Source organism: Oryctolagus cuniculus, chromosome 8, assembly GCF_964237555.1.
Source record: "Oryctolagus cuniculus chromosome 8, mOryCun1.1, whole genome shotgun sequence".
In the NCBI taxonomy this organism is placed as follows: domain Eukaryota; kingdom Metazoa; phylum Chordata; class Mammalia; order Lagomorpha; family Leporidae; genus Oryctolagus; species Oryctolagus cuniculus.
In genome coordinates this window covers 120,998,035-121,014,440 of record NC_091439.1, presented here as the reverse complement: position 1 = coordinate 121,014,440, position 16,406 = coordinate 120,998,035, and the positions used below count along the sequence as shown (strand labels likewise).

General features: G+C 41.2%; 2 protein-coding genes across 13 annotated transcripts in view; one reads left to right on the top strand and one right to left on the bottom strand.

Moving 5' to 3' along the window:
• The window catches only part of LOC108175735 (tolloid-like protein 1), a 302,561-nt gene that overhangs the window by 183,618 nt on the left and 102,537 nt on the right, over positions 1 to 16,406 (top strand). The window lies entirely within an intron of this gene.
• On the bottom strand, positions 2,025 to 4,467 carry LOC100348967 (transforming protein RhoA). Its single transcript, XM_051830147.2, has 2 exons — positions 3,722 to 4,467; positions 2,025 to 3,608 (listed from the first exon to the last, which is right to left on the bottom strand). Exons 1-2 carry the CDS (start codon positions 4,279 to 4,281, stop codon positions 3,560 to 3,562), a joined length of 609 nt encoding a protein of 202 aa, XP_051686107.2. The 5' UTR covers positions 4,282 to 4,467; the 3' UTR covers positions 2,025 to 3,559.

Sequence of the window (16,406 nt, the reverse complement as noted above, 5' to 3'; positions counted from 1 at the left end):
AGTGAACCAGTGGATGGAAGATCAATCTCTGTCCCTCCTTCTCTCTCTGTAACTGCCTTTCAAATAAATAAATCTTTTTAAAAATTACTTTTAATTTTTTAAATTACTTTAAATTTTAATCATACTTTCTATAATGCAAGTATATCGTAAATAAGTGTATTTCACATTTTATTTGATTTGCATATTAAGCTATATGTTCATCCTCATAGGCTGGCTTTAACCAATAATACAATCAGCTAATGATAACAGAAAGTAGATGATCATATTGTCAATTCATATGCTACTCAGTGGAAAAGCAGTGATGTAGATTGCAAATCTCAGGCTTCAGTTGAAATTCTTGTTTGTTTCATCCATGACCATTTGATAGCCAGGCCAAATTTCCTTTACCTGAACATCTGCATGGGTCATTTTCACCTAAGAGAAGCAAGATATTATGACACTCCCTTTGCAATTTGTACTTTTTTAGGCAAGCCAAGACAGTGATTCTCAAGTTAAAAACATTTAGAATCAGATCACATGATAAAGTTGACAGCAAAACTCATTAAAGGAAGAGAGAGATTCTAATACCACTTCAGTAGGGGAAAAAACCTATGTGCACTTAATCTGTTCCACTGATTATATAAATTTTCCAACAGTTATTTTAAAAGTTTCTTTCATTTTTAAGATTAGAGATCAGATACTTAAAAAAGCAAATTGATAGTTTATTTTTTTCTACAACTAACAATTTATTAGGAGCAAATAAACAAATTGATAGTTTATTAAGTTGTCCTAGAGACTTAAATGTCTTTGAAATCTTACAACCATGCAAAGATGTGCATTTGGAATCATGGGATCTGCATGCCAAACTACTTCTGGATATTCAGTTTTGCAAAAAGTTAAAGCCAGAGAGATGGTTTTCATATCAAATGGTTTCATAAGAGCTGAGTTGGTTCCAAAGAGGACCTCTGCTCTCGGCAGTAGTATCAGGCCTATGTTATCTGCTTCGTGACTTGTAATTGCTGATATGTAGCTCACAATTAGTACACAAGGCTTTAATATAAGTGATATAATTGATTTTCAGAAAAATCATTTTTTTATTCATTGACCTCTTTTGAAGAACTGGAATTTTTACCATTCCAAATACTCTGAATTAGAACTAAGCAACTATATTTTACTCACAATTGTGTGCAAACTAATAAGTGGAATAACCCCTGTCTCATCACGAGCTACAGTGAAACATTTTTCACTGTAAAATTATTTTTCTTACCTGAACAAAAAAGAATTTTTTTAGTTTATAGTCGTCCAAAAAAGACACAGGTTGAAACACAAAGTCTGGGTAGTAAAAATGTATTAAAAAGATGCTACAAAAACCAGCAATTGTATAGGGAACATTTTTATGAAAGCAATTTCAGAAAATAAGTGAACACATTTATCTTTAAAATATAAAGTCTTCTCTCGCTCTTTTTTTTTTTTTTTTTGGGTGGGGGGGACAGGCAGGGTTAGACAGTGAGAGAGAGACAGAAAGTTCTTCTTTCCGTTGGTTCACCCCCCAAATGGCCACTATGGCTGCTCGTTGCAGCCGGCGCGCTGCGCTGATCCGAAGCCTGGAGCCAGGTGCCTCCTCCTGGTCTCCCATGGGGTGCAGGGCCCAAGCACTTGGGCCATCCTCCGCTGCCCTCCTGGGCCACAGCAGAGAGCTGGACAGGAAGAGGAGCAACCAGGACATTATCTGGTGCCCCAACCGGGACTAGAACCCGGGGTGCCGGCGCTGCAGGTGGAGGATTAGCCTAGTGAGCCGCAGCGCCGGCCAAAAATATAAAGTCTTCTCTGTCTCTCTCTCTCACTGTCTAACTCTGCCTGTCAAAAAAATATATACTCTACTTTGATATATTTGTGATACTCTACAATGCCCAATGAATTGCTATACATTTACTTCTGATGATACAGCAATCATTTATGCACTTACTGTTGTAAAAAAGTACTCAATTTGAAAATTTAAAAGTATTTCTTGAACTTTTATAAGTGAAAGAAAAACAAAGAATCTCTTTATGTTAATATAGCATGAAATCGCTGTATCTGTTTATTTTGTAACATGAGCATTTTTAAAAGAAAAAATATAATCAGAATTTTTAAGTTTACCTCTGTTTCGGCCAGTCACAAAACTTCCAGTGAAAAAGTTCACCTTGTACATCTTAGACATTTATGTAGACAATAGCAGAGAAGGTTGTGGTGGAACCAGACACCCATTTCTAGGGGACAGCAAACTACAGCTAATGGACTAAATTTGGCCTGGGGCCTGTTTTTGCATAGCGCTAAGAATGCTTTCTATTTCTTTAAAGGGTTGTTAATAAAATACACCACCAAAAAAAGAATACACAACAAAGAATGGTCTGTAAAGCCTAAGATACTTATGATGTGGCCCTGTACTGAACAAGTTTGCAAACCATTTCTACCAGTGTTTTACAGAATTCGGAATGGAGCTACAAACCAAGATAATGTTTGTTTATTCCCACCATGAAGATATATTTTAAATCTCTATAAATCCTATCTGGTTGCTTAATAATTTAGACTAACAGTGACATTGAAATCTGTCCTCCATTACCACCTTTCTTGCCATTTCAGGTTTCAAAAAACTTCAGCACTGTTTTTGGGGCTGAAACTACCTTTATTTTATTAGTTGGAAAAATTAACAAGTACAGGGGAAAAAAATTAGTCCACTAAAGAGAAGCGGGAAATCAAGTTCCACCTTTAAGATTGGCAATTTCTCTGTGAGGGAACCTAGACCCAGTGAAGAGAAAAAGCGCTGTGAATTACAGCCAGAGCCTGCAGGCCAGGTGAGAGAGATTATAGCACCTTCCACAGATTCTAATTGCCTCAGGTGTGAAAACAAAGTCCTATTGACTTAGCTCATCTCTGGAAACAGGTACTGATATAGGTAGAAAACAAGTGATGTGGTTATCTTTTACCAGAGATAGTAACACAGTGGGAATTTCAAAACTGAAATTGAAACTTCAATCTCAATTTTTTTCAAACACTACTTTTTTTTTTTTTTTTTTTTTACAAGCCAATACACATTCTGAAGGGTTGGCAAATATCGGTATTATGCAATCCAATTATACCAAAACCACATTTAGCCTGGGGTAGATATATTTACTTTTGGTAACATACATTAAGTGGCACTAATTACACAGGAACCATAAGGTAACAAACCTGAAACCACAGAGCTGTAACTCTGCCACAGCCGCATGGACTTGGGTCTTGCTGGTTGAGTCCCCACTCCCCCCCCCCTTTTTTTTTTTTTTTTGAAACAAACTGGATACCCAGAGGTACACCAATGAGATCTGCTAAGGAGCAAAGCTCCGCAGTGGTAACGCATCAGAGTACCCTGCAGCTGCCAGGTGGGATGCTGGTTTTAAAGTAGTTCCAACCTGATTCACAAGAGACACCTGCTTTCTCTTTCAAGAAAGAAGTGAAGAAATTCACAGCACCTGCTGTGTCAGGCAGGGTTAGGGTACAGGGCAGTGGCGGGGGGGGGATGGTGGTGGTGGCCGAGTTGGATATCATTGACCATGGTTGACTTCTAAACGCTGTAGCAAGGTGACTTCCGGTTTGCAGTCTTTGGTAAACCACTGATAAATGAAAAAAAAAAAAAAAAAAAAACACGCCAATAAGCAGACAGGAAGCCCAGCGAACACGCCACTCGCACCGAGCCGCAAGGTTTCACAGGACCAGGCAGCCCCACCTCTTCTTGCCGCGTCTGGCGTGCAGAGCAGCCCTCGTGGCCATCTCAAACACCTCCCTCACGCCCTCTTTGGTCTTCGCCGAACACTCCAGGTAGCCGAAGGCGCCAATCCTGCTGGCCACGTCCCTGCCTGCCTCAGGCCGCACGGGCTCCTGCTTCCAGGCCGCCAGCGCCCGCCTGGTGCCCGCGTCGTTCCGCAGGTCCTTCTTGTTCCCCACCAGGACGAGGGGCACGCCGGGGCAGAAGTGCCGGACCTCCGGGGCCCACTTGGCCGGCACGTTCTCCAGGCTGTCCGGGCTGCTGACGGCGAAGCACAGGAGCACGACGTCGGTGTCCGGGTAGGACAGCGGCCGCAGGCGGTCGTGCTCCTCCTGGCCGGCCGTGTCCCACAGCGCCAGCTCCACCCGCCGGCCGTCCACCTCCACGTCGGCCACGTAGTTCTCGAACACCGTGGGCACGTACTCCTCCGGGAAGTGGTCGCGGCTGAACACCACCAGCAGGCTCGTCTTGCCGCAGGCGCCGGCTCCCACCACCACCAGCTTCTTCCGGAGGGCAGCCATGGCGGAGGGAGGCGCCGCGCCGCAGGCCCTGCCCGGGCGCCAGTCCGGGGCGTTGCGGAGGCTGACGAGGGAACTGACGTGCGCGAGCCGCTCGGGAGCCCTGCAGCTCCGGGAGCGGGAGACGCGGCGCGCTTTCCCTTCTCCCCGCCAAGTGAGGGCAGTGTGAGGACGGCGCGGAATGGCCGTGTGGAGACGGCACGGTGCGGTGTGTACAACGGCAGGAATGACCGGAAGCTGTGTGTGGACCTCGTATTTATAACCACCATGATGGCAGCATGGAGATGGTGCGGTGCGGTGCGGTGTGTACAACGGCAGTAGTGACCGGAAGCTGTGTGTGGACCTAACATGGCGGTGTGGAGACGTGGCGCGCTTTCCCTTCTCCCGGCCAACTGGGGGCAGTGTGAGGGCGGCGCGGAATGGCCGTGTGGACACGGCGCGGTGCGGTGTGTACAACGGCAGGAATGACCGGAAGCTGTGTGTGGACCTCGTATTTATAACAACCACGATGGCGGCATGGAGATGATGCGGTGCTGGTTTTCACAACAGCAGGAATGACCGGAAGCTGTGTGTGGACCTAACAGCGGCGTGGCGTGGACACATGGCGCCTTCCCTTTGCCCTGCCAAGTGAGGGCAGTGTGAGGACGGCATGGTGTGGAGACAGCGCGTTTTTCACAACGGTAGGAGTGACTGGAAACTGTGGACCTCGTTTTTGTAGCAACCGCAGTGGCAGCGTGGTGACGGCACGCTTCTGGGTTTCACCTCCAGGTAGGAACGTGGGCTGTGCAGGTGGCATGGTGCCACCTTGCATACCAGCAGTGTGGATACTATGCATGCTGACACAACCCGAGTTTAGGGCCTTGAACCCTGCTCTGAGAATTAAGTTAGGTCGGGTTGGGTTTCTACTCTCTGGCCTGCTGGCTGTGCGAACTTGAGCAAGAGTTTTTACCCCAGTGGTGTCCTCAGGAAACATACTCATGCAGAAAGGGAAAATGGAAACTGTTTAATGATGTTTGAGAATTTTTGATGCAACAGTTTAGTTTTATACATCCCTATACGTTTTTCCATAATACATCATTATATTTTTAAATTAAAAATTCATTTCACAGGAGAAAGGAGGAAAGGGTAAATGCATCCCACTTATGTCAGGATATTTTAATTAATAAAGTTTTTTTTTTTAAGCAAAAACTCCATCCCTTGTATACCATAATCTGAAATTTCCTCATCCCAGCAAAGACACTCAAGGATAGAATTTTGATGGGGAGGTCCCAGTAGAACAGAAACTCCCCCCACGGCAGATTTGAGTCTCTTGTGCTCAGTGTTATACCTTCCGTACCTGGAGTGCTTCTGGCCTAGAGTCTCAATGACTTAGAAGGACATCCTTTTGCAGACAAAGGAGTCTATGAAGATCTAGGCATTTGGTATTAACTAGTTGAGAGAAAGGGTTAAATGAGGTTCAGAAATGGAGTTTGAAAGGGAGAATCTGACTTAAGGTCTAAGTGATAGAATTCATTGTTGCCGGATCTTAGCATGCCACCCTACTGTCTGTTTTTAATACATACCACTAATGTCATAGAGCAGGAGCCATTTCAAAAGGAAGGCATGAGTGTGTTGTAATATGTATGCAGTCAAGATGTAGTGCAACACAAACCTAGGTGTAAACTATATAACAGACAAAAGAAATGTAAGGCAAACTAATAGGTGTCTTACATCTGTTAGAAAAAGGGAAAAATACTAATTTCAGAAACACTGATTGTAAAATGACTTTTTTCTTGGAAAGGGACAAGGAATGATTATACAAATCATGTTTATTAATATTTGTTGAACTTTGAGTTCTAGACATCTGATAAGGATGAAAAAGTTAACTGAATCACTAAAAATACAGATCAGCATAACTCATAAAGTTTAGATCATGTCTCAGAATTTATTTACATTACTAAAGTAGTAATCCTATCGGATAATTTGATTTACTATATCTATGAATTTTGTTTATAATAAGCAATAGTGTGGAATGGTGTGACAATCAAGACTTGGTAGTAGAAAAGTGTGTTTTGGTGCTGTGTTGTTCATTGTTTGAATAGCTTTGGGCAAGTCAATCTGGGTCAGTTTTGTTTTCTGTAAAATGGGGACAATAATACATACCTTAGCAAGTTGTAGTAAGGACTATATGAAGTAGGTAAAATAGCTGGATCAGAAGTGAAACAGCTAGGACTTGAACTGGTGATCATATAGGATGTTGGTGTTGAGGGTGGTATCTTAACCAACTGGGCCACAATGCTGGCCACTGATGAAGCAGTGAAGCACTATTAATCAGTTTCCATAAATGATACAGTTTGTGTTAGTTTCTGAGACCAAATCCATTTCTAAATGTTCTGGTCTTTAGAGTTACTGTGTAATTCATGTCATATTTCCTGTTTGATCTAATATATGTAATATTTTGGCATTTCTTTCTTTTTTTTTTTGACAGGCAGAGTTAGACAGACAGAGAGAGACAGAGAGAAAGGTCTTCCTTCCATTGGTTCACCCCTCAGATGGCCGCTATGGCCGGTGTGCTGCACCGATCCGAAGCCAGGAGCCAGTTGCTTCTTCCTGGTCTCCCATGCGGCTGCAGGGCCCAAGCACTTGGGCCATCCTCCACTGCACTCCCGGGCCAAAGCAGAGAGCTGGACTGGAAGAGGAGCAACCAGGACAGAATCCGGTGCCCAACCCAGGACTAGAACCCAGGGTACTGGCCCCGCAGGTGGAGGATTAGCCAAGTGAGCCGTGGCACCGGCCTATATTTTGCATTTCGTCAACAAAACACAACAAAAACAATTCAAAAGAACGTATTCAGTACTTTACATCTGGAAATGTAAGGGAAATTGACTTATGTCATACAGTGGAGGCACCATTGGAAATTATGGGGTTTTCTAGGGATACTTCATACTTTCATGTCCATTTGTAAAAGCTAGTGGAAAATTAGCGTGACTAAAGCAGGGTACTAAGGATTCAGACCCATCAGGCCTGGAGGTTTTCTCAGCCTGTCAGGACTACTCAAATAGTCTAAATGCTTGGGTATGCCCCAAATTCTTATGTTGGACTTCTAATCTCCAAGGAGGAGGTGGGGCCTTTTGGAGATGATTACATTTAAAATGTAGCCCTTATACATGTCATTTACAAGAAGAAACAGAAAGCCGCCTGTCCCTCCCGTCACGTGAGGACATAGTGAAATGGTGCCTTGTATTAACAGGAAGTGAGCCCTCACCAGAGACAAAAGCCGTTGCTACCTTGACCTTGCACTTCCCAGCCTCCAGAACTGTGAGAAATACCTGTTATAGCACCCCAAACAAACTAAGACACCAAACAACTGAAGTCCTAGTTAAGGGCAAACAAATCATGGAATGGAAGTTTTAACCATCAAGCATAAGCCTCTCCTCCAAGTTTCTAAGTTTTAACAATTTCACCCTTTTCCCTTTGTTCCCTCAAGCCTATGGATAAAAACTGTTTCTTGCAGTTGCTACCTCTTGTCTGTACTCTTTCAGTGAAACTATTTAATAGTTTTTTATTTAGTTAACTATGTTTTATTTGAAATTATATGGTTTGACTTTCAGCATTTTCAGTTATCGATAGTCAGCTGTGGTCCGACAATACTAAATGGAAAATCCAGAAATAAGCAATTCATATTTTAAATAGCATTGTATTTTTAATAATTGTTAATTTTGTTAGATTTTTTTAGAAATCTCTTGCCGTGACTAATACGTAAATGAAACTATCACAAGTATGTATGTCTAGTGAAAAGTATCCATGGTATATATATATGGTACTATCTATGATTTCTGGCATCTGCAGAATGTCTTAAAACATATCCTTGGTTGATAATGGAGGACTATTGCATCTCTGTGTAGTTCATACTTTTTGAATGGACACTGATATAGTTCTCTTATACAACATTTTCCAAATGCAACTCCATGGGCTTCAGTCTTATAATTTTATCCTGTTTTTTAAAACTTGAATGGAGCTTAAGTAGTGCCATCTTATATTCCTAATTATTATGTTAGACCTTCCAGCACTGTCCATAGATTAGCTTGTCTTCATTGGTGTCATGGATATCAGAATGTAGGACTTGGGAATCTACTGAAGATTCTTGCACAGGGGCTGGCATGAGAAAAGCAGTTTAATAAAGATTTATGAAAGGTTTTATGGATGGTGTAGAAAGCTAGGGGAGAGATCACAAACAGGCAAATTTCTGTGTTGCAAGTTATGTTCAATATAATACCATTTGTGCTGGGGTGGTGGAAGTGGGAATAAAAGTGAAGACTCAATCAAGAGCTATTGTGGAAGAAGAAATCTCCGTGACAGTGGACTTTAGACATGAACTCTGGTCCTACCTGCCAAGCTACTACCGTATGGTAATGGGAGTCAGGGTTCTCCGTGAGATCTTGCCCATGCCTACCACTGTGTTTGCATGCACAGAGTATTTGCCGAACAAAACAAAAAATAAGCCATTCAGTAAGGTTGAACTCAAGAATCAGATTTCTAGGCCAGCACCCGAAATTAATTTAGGGTATTTCATAAGCTAGGCCATAGCAGAGGCAGCATACAGAAAGCACTGGGATTTTCTCAGTATTTTTGTCACACTCTCAGATTTCAGTAGCTCTTGTGAGATCCGATATTTGTCCTTTGGTATTTGGAGTAAGAATTCTAGTGAGGAGAGAAACATTACTTGATACTCCTGTTTCAACTTTAGTCTTGGGGAGATTGTATGTGCCTGAATCTGGGGGGCTGGACTTGTATAAAATTTCTGATCTTTCCCAAATCGTGTGCTTCTTGCTGCTGCTGGTGGGTCTGGAGTATGGTGTGTTCCCTGCGTCTCGGCAGGGACAGAAGAGCATGGCCTTCCATCCGTGCAGTGTCTTGGGTTGGTGAATTTCTTGCTTGTCTTCCCCACACACTCCCACCAGCAGCAGTTGCCTTCAGATAGCTATCTTTGAAGGATGTGGGACCTGCTCTTCCGTCATTTTAGGTGTTGCCTACTGGTGATAATAAGGGGTTATTTGCAGACAGGTTTGTTGGTTTTCCCATGTAGGATTCCCCCCAAAGTAAATACCAAGGTTTGGGGGCTGACTTGAACTTCGAGAAAAGCAGATAATTCATCCAAATCTACCCATACGTCTTGGTAACTGGATTCTTCTTATAGATGAGTTACAGTTTATTTCATCTTTACTTCTGATGTTTCTGGTTTATTTTCATATTGCCCCACTCTGACTTGCACAAAGTCTTAATGAACTTTTTACTTGAAAAAATTTAAAATTTCTCAGTGATACATGAATTTACTGCATTACTCTTCATTTGCAAACATTTGAAAGTTGGATTATTTATTGGATACATTTAGATTAAACTAAAATTAATATTTTAAATATTTAATGTATAATTAAATATTTAAAATATTTGCTTAGAATTTAATCAAATAACAGTATTTTAGAGTTTTAAAATTTTATTAGTGGGATAGGAAGAGGTGGGAAAGAAGGGAGATTTTTGTAAGTGCAGTGTTTAGTTCTGAGGAAGTAAGGTGCGTGAGGGTGACAATTCTGTGCTTCTGAGAAGGGCAAGGTGGTATTCTGTGATGAAGCATGACAGATGGAAAATTATTTTACTCTAGGCTCATTTGAAGGCTGCATATGATGAACACAAGTTCACATTTGAAGATTTCTGAGGCAGCCAAGGTTAAGATTTTAAGGCCACTTAAGATTTTAACTGATTTCTTAGAAGGATGACTTCTGCCCTGTGATTTATATCCTGTAGTGTATGACTGTTTTTCTGTTAGTAATCTTCCGGTGAGTTTTTTTTTTTCTGACTTTCCTTCAAGACACTTGTTTCTACTACTTGGATCATGCTCTGGGTCACAAATTTATGTCTTGAGAAGGCTGTTGCACAATCTCAGGCTTCAAGAAATAGTTCTGTGTTTCTATTTTCTTATATCTCTGCATGTATATGAGTAATTTCCATAATAAAATCAAAGCACTTTTCTTTTTGCGAGAGGTAAGAATACATCAATCTGAAGAAATAATAAATGAGTCCCTGCCAGTTGTGCCTGTTTTCTAAAGTAGAGATCTCATCATGACTCATCATCCTGTCTTCCAGGAATTCCATGATTCTATAGATGGAATGTGAATTCTCCAAATTCATATATTGAAATCTAATCCCTAGTATGTTGGTATTTGGAGGTTTTTTTCTTTCTTTCTTTCTTTTTTTTAGCATTTTTGAGATATGTCCATGAAATTTATTTTTATTTTTTAACCTAGAAACATTTTATTTAAGGCATACAAACTTTATGCATTTCACATTTACAAATGTTGGAACATAGTGATTCTTCCCCTCCTGACCTTCCTTCCACCTGCTTCCCACCCTTCTTCGACATCCTGTGTTAAATTTACTCCAAGGCATTTGATATTTTTTGTAGCTATTGTGAATGGGATTGATGTTAAGAGTTCTTTCTCAGTCATGGCATTGTCAGTGTATACAAAGGCTGGTGACTTTTGTGTGTTAATTTTATATCCTGCCACTTTACAAAACTCTTTTATGAGTTTCAATAGCCACTTAGTGGAGTCTTTTGGATCCCATATATATAGAATCATGCCATATGCAAATAGAGATTGTTTAACTTCCTCCTTCCCAATTTGTATGCCTTTGATTTCTTTTTCTTGCCTAATGGCTCTGGCTAAAACTTCCAGGACTGTATTAAATAGAAATAGTGAGAGTGGGCATCCCTTTCTGGTTCTGGATCTTAGTGGGAATGCTTCCAACTTTCTCCCATTCAATAAGATGCTGAGCATGTGTTGATCATAAATTGCTTTGATTGTGTTGAGGTATGTTCTTTCTATACACAATTTGCTTAAGGTTTTCATCATGAAAGGATGTTATATTTTATCAAATGGTTTCTCTGCATCTATTGAGGTAATCATATGGGTTTTTTTTTTTTTACAGGCAGAGTAGACAGTGAGAGAGAGACAGAGAGAAAGGTCTTCCATTTGCCATTGGTTCACCCTCCAATGGCTGCCGCGGCCAGCGCGCTGCAGTCGGCGCACTGCACTGATCCGATGGCAGGAGCCAGGTGCTTCTCCTGGTCTCCCATGGAGTGCAGAGTCCAAACACTTGGGCCATCCTCTACTGCACTCCGGGGCCACAGCAGAGAGCTGGCCTGGAAGAGGGGCAACCGGGACAGAATCTGGTGCCCCGACCGGGACTAGACCCAGTGTGCTGGTGCCGCAAGGCAGAGGATTAGCCTAGTGAGCCGCGGCACCAGTGGGTTTTGTTCTTTAATTTGTTAATGTGATGGTTCACATTGATTGATTTGCAAATCTTGAACCATCCCTACATGCCAGGGATAAATCCCACTTGGTCCTGGTGAATGATCTTTCTGATGTGTTATTGGATTCTATTGGCTAGTATTTTGTTGAGGATTTTTGTGTCCATGTTCATCTGAGAAATTGCTCTATAGTTCTCTATTGTATCTTTTTCTGGTTTAGGAATTAAGGTGATGCTGGTTTCATAGAAGGAGTTTGGGAGGATTCCCTCCCTTTCAGTTGTTTTGAACAGCTTTAAAAGAATTGGAGTTAGTTCTTTTTAAATGTCTTGTACAATTCAGCAGTGAAGCCATCTGGTTCTGGACTTTTCTTTGTTGGAGTGGGGGAGGGGAGGTCTTTATTACTGATTCAATCTCCATCTTGGTTATTGGTCTATGTAGGTTTTCTATCTCTTCATTGCTCAATTTAGGTAGGTTGTATGTGTCCAGGAATCTATCCATTTCTTCTAGGTTCCCTGATTTGTTGGAATACAGCTTTTTGTAGTAGTTCCTGATGATTCTTTTTATTCCTGTGGTATTTGTTGTTACATATCCTTTTTCACCTCTGATTTTATTGATTTAAGTACTTCTCCCTCTTTTTTTTAATTTTGACTAAAAATGGCAATTTTTACTGGTAAGATGTGTTTCTTGTAGGCAGAGAAAAGATGGGTCTTGTTTTTTAACCCATTTTGTATCAGTGTGGTTTATTTTTTCAAAAACCAGCTTTTTGTTTCTCTGATTTTTTTTGGTTCAATATTGTTTCTTCTCTAATTTTAATTATTTCTTTCCTCCTACTAATTTTGCATTCGGTTTGTTGTTTTTCTAGGTCCTTGAGATGCATAGATAGCTCATTTATTTGGCACCTTTCCAGTTTCATCATGTAGGCACCAACTGCTATAAACTTCCCTCGTAACACTGCTTTTGCTGTGTCCCATAAGTTTTTTTTTTATTTTTTTTTATTTGACAGGTAAAGTTATAGACAGTGAGAGAGAGAGAAGGAGACAGAGAGAAAAATCTGCCTTCCATTGGTTCACTCCCCAAATGGCCGCTACGGCTGGCGCTGTGCCAATCTGAAGCCAGGAAGCAGGTGCTTCCTCCTGATCTTCCATGTGGGTGCAGGGGCGCAAGCACTTGGGCCATCCTGCACTGCCCTCCCAGGCCACAGCAGTGAGCTGGATTGGAAGAGGAGCAACCGGAACTAGAACCTGGCGCCCATACAGGATGCCGGCGCTGCAGGTGGAGGATTAAGTGAGCCACAGCGCCAGCCCCATCCCATAAATTTTGATATGATGTATTGTTGTCTTCATTTGTTTCCAGAAATTTTTTATTTCTCTTGATTTTTTTCTGTGACTCACTGTTCATTCAGAGGCCTGTTGTTTAGTCTCCATTTGTTTGCATGTTATCTAGAGATTCTTGAGTTGTTGATTTCCAGGTTTTTTCCATTGTAGTTAGAGAAGATGCATGGTATGATTTCAATCTTTTAAAATTTCCTGAGACTTGCTTTATGGCCTAGCAAATAGTCTATCCTAGAGAAAGTTCCATGCACTGGTAAGAATATGTATTCTGCCACTGAGGGGTGCAAAGTTCTGTAGATATCCTTTAGGTTCATGTGGTCTATAGTGTGGATTAAGTCTGTTGTTTCCTTGTTGATTTTCTGCCTGGTTGATCTGTCCATTGCTGAAAGTGGGGTATAGAAGTCCCCATTACTGTTGCATTGGAGTCAGTGTCTCCCTTTAGATTCATTAACATTTCTTTTAATTAGCCAGGTACCATTTAATTGGGTGTCTATACATTTATTATAATCACATCTTCCATGTTGAATTGATCCCTTAATCATTACATATTGCCCTTCTTCATCTCTTCTAACATTTTTTATGTTAAAGTCTATTTTCTCTGATATTAGGATGGCTACACAAGTTCTTTTTGGTTTCTGTTAGCATGGAATATCTTTTTCCATCCTTTCACTTTCAGTCTGTGTTTATCTTTGTTGGTGAGATGAGTTTCTTTTAGGCAGAAAATAGATGGGTTTTGTTTTTTAATCCATTTAGCCAGTCTGTATCTTTGAATTGGAGGGTTGAGGCCCTTTATGTGGAAGGTTATTATTGATGAGCACTGACTTGGCCCTGCTGTTTTTGCTCAAATATCCCTGTTGTTTACTTTGGATTTATATTATACCTTTACTGGGTTATTTTCTGCTTCTCATTCTTTCATAGTGATAACCATGTTTCTGTGTTTTCTTTGTGTAGCACATCCTTAAGCATGTTTTGTAAGGCTGCATGAGTGGCAACAAGTTCTTTCAATTTCTTTTTGTTATGGAAGGTCTTTATTTAACCTTCACTCATAAATGAAAGTGCTTTGCATGGTACAGTATTCTGGGTTGACAGTTTTTTTTTTTTTTTTTAAGACTTGGACTATCTCTTGCTTTACCTTCTAGCCTGTCGTGTTTCTGATGAGATGTCAGCTGTGAGTCTACTTTGAGATCCTCTGAAATTAATCTGGCGTTTCTCTTGTGCACATTTTAGAATCTTATCTTTAGGTTTTACTTTGGAGAGTTTGACTACAGTGTGTTGTGGTGAAGATCTTTTCTGGTCGTGTTTTTAGGAGTTCTCTATGCTTCCTGTACTTGGATGTCCCTTTCTTTCTCCCAATTAGGGAAGTTTTCTGTAATTATTTCACTAGAAAGGCCTTCTAATCCATTTTCTGTTTCCACACCTTCAGAAACCCCTAAGACCTGTATGTTGGGTAGTTTGATAGCATCCCATAAATCTCCAACACTGTTTTTAAGTTTTCTGTTATCTTCTTGCCAGTCACCTTACAGAGTAGGAAAATTGATGTTTTGAAATAACACCTTTTTAACCCAGAGTTTTATACAACTTGTGTGATATTATTCAGAGAACCGAGTCTCTGGGAGTCCACAGATTTCAGGTGTATTTACTATAAGCAACTATAAACCAGAGACATCCTGCTAGAAGTGTACCATAGATAAGGGTGCTTCCTCTTACCAAAGATCACTAGTCTACTTGCCTCATGCTCTGGTGCTATGGATTGAAGGTATGTGTTCCCTCAAATTCATATGTTGAAATCCTAACCTCCAATACAACAATATTAGACAGTGCAGCCTTTGGGAGATGATTGAGTGATGAGGGTGAAGACCACATGAATGGGGTTAGTGCTTTTACAAAAGACCCCAGAGAGCCCACCAGCCCTCTTTATGCCATGTGAGAACACGGAGAACAATCATCTATGATGCAGAAAGCAGGCCCTTAACAGACACCAAATCTTCCCTGAAGAATATTTTTTAAACCACCCAGTGTATGATATTCTTTCATAGCAACTTATAAACATGTTGTCTAGATATCTATGTTTAAGGAGCTTGGATTAGGTGACTAGCCATACCTTGTTCCTCTGGGTGTATTTCCATAGTAACCAAGAATAGAATGGGGCCGGTGCTGTGGCTCAATAGGCTAATCCTCCACCTTGCGGCGCCAGCACACTGGGTTCTAGTCCTGGTCAGGGTGCCAGATTCTGTCCCGGTTGTCCCTCTTCCAGGCCAGCTCTCTGCTGTGGCCAGGGAGTGTAGTGGAGGATGGCCCAAGAACTTGGGCCCTGCACCCCATGGGAGACCAGGAGAAGCACCTGGCTCCTGCCATCGTATCAGCACAGTGCGCCGGCTGCAGTGCACCGGCTGCGGCGGCCATTGGAGGGTGAACCAGCGGCAAAAAGGAAGACCTTTCTCTCTGTCTCTCTCTTTCTCACTGTCCACTCTGCCTGTCAAAAAAAAAAAAAATAGAATGGATCATATGCCAGCTGTCCTGATTCTGTCCCCTGCAGGTTGCAAATTAGTATTTTACATGCCATAATTAGGAAAGTAAACATAGGTAGTGAATGAAAGATCCAGAACTGATAGATGTCCCCAAGATCCATGATTTTTAGCTACTGCATTTAATAATCAACATAGGTATTTCAGTTAACTAAATATTTTTTGACAAATGACTTAATTTTTTGTCAACACAAACAAAGCAAACATGGTCTCTACCATCAAGTTTAAACTGAAGAGAAAATATTGTAAATGAAACTTAATTAATTAGGAAACATTCAGTGAAAGAGTTACAAGAGTGAGATGAAAAATTTTTGAGAAATTCAGGAGAAAAAAGGAAGAGGGCAAGGTTGGCTTCAAAGAATGCCATACTGGGGAGAGATTCCAAGATGGCAGATTAGGGAAAGACGTACTGCACTAGACTAAGGATAAAAAAGTGTACTGAGGTGGTCATGCTCAAAGTCTTCACAGGTGAACTCAAAAGGCACATCTGATTATTCCTGAAGTCAACTGAGGATCTTAGATATCTCTTCAAAAACAAAAAGATTAGTGAAGCTTTTGCTTTTGCTGTATCAAGACTGCTGCACCTTAAGGCAGACATGCTGTACCTGTCTCCTCTTTTGATTCTGTCTGGGAGCTGCTATTGACAATAAATTCCTTATTAGGTTCTTTTATTATAATCCTCTACACTCAAGCTAAATGGTTTTATACTCTACATAAGGGTAGCCTATCACCACTCACTATCTGGAAGTCTGTAAGATAAGTTCTTTCTATCTGAAGGGGCACACCACTTGCAGTTAGCTTTGTTCCAGTTTTGTTCATGCTAATTAACAAACTTAAATGTTTCAGAACTCAACAACTTCTAAGAACAACTGGCCATGCAGGGAACACAGCCATTGGTGGTGACCAAAAATTCTCCAGCTCATAAAACAAATTCATTAGATGAGATAGGCGAAGACTTCCAGACCCAGGGCAGGCAAGTCCTGCACT

Bases quoted from the DNA above. Each gene is read 5' to 3' on its own strand.
- LOC100348967 (XM_051830147.2), bottom strand. From the start codon at position 4,281: ATGGCTGCCCTCCGGAAGAAGCTGGTGGTGGTGGGAGCCGGCGCCTGC. The intron at 3,609-3,721 runs GTGGGGCTGCCT...TTCATTTATCAG, and splicing joins GCCAGACGCGGCAAGAAGAG to TGGTTTACCAAAGACTGCAA.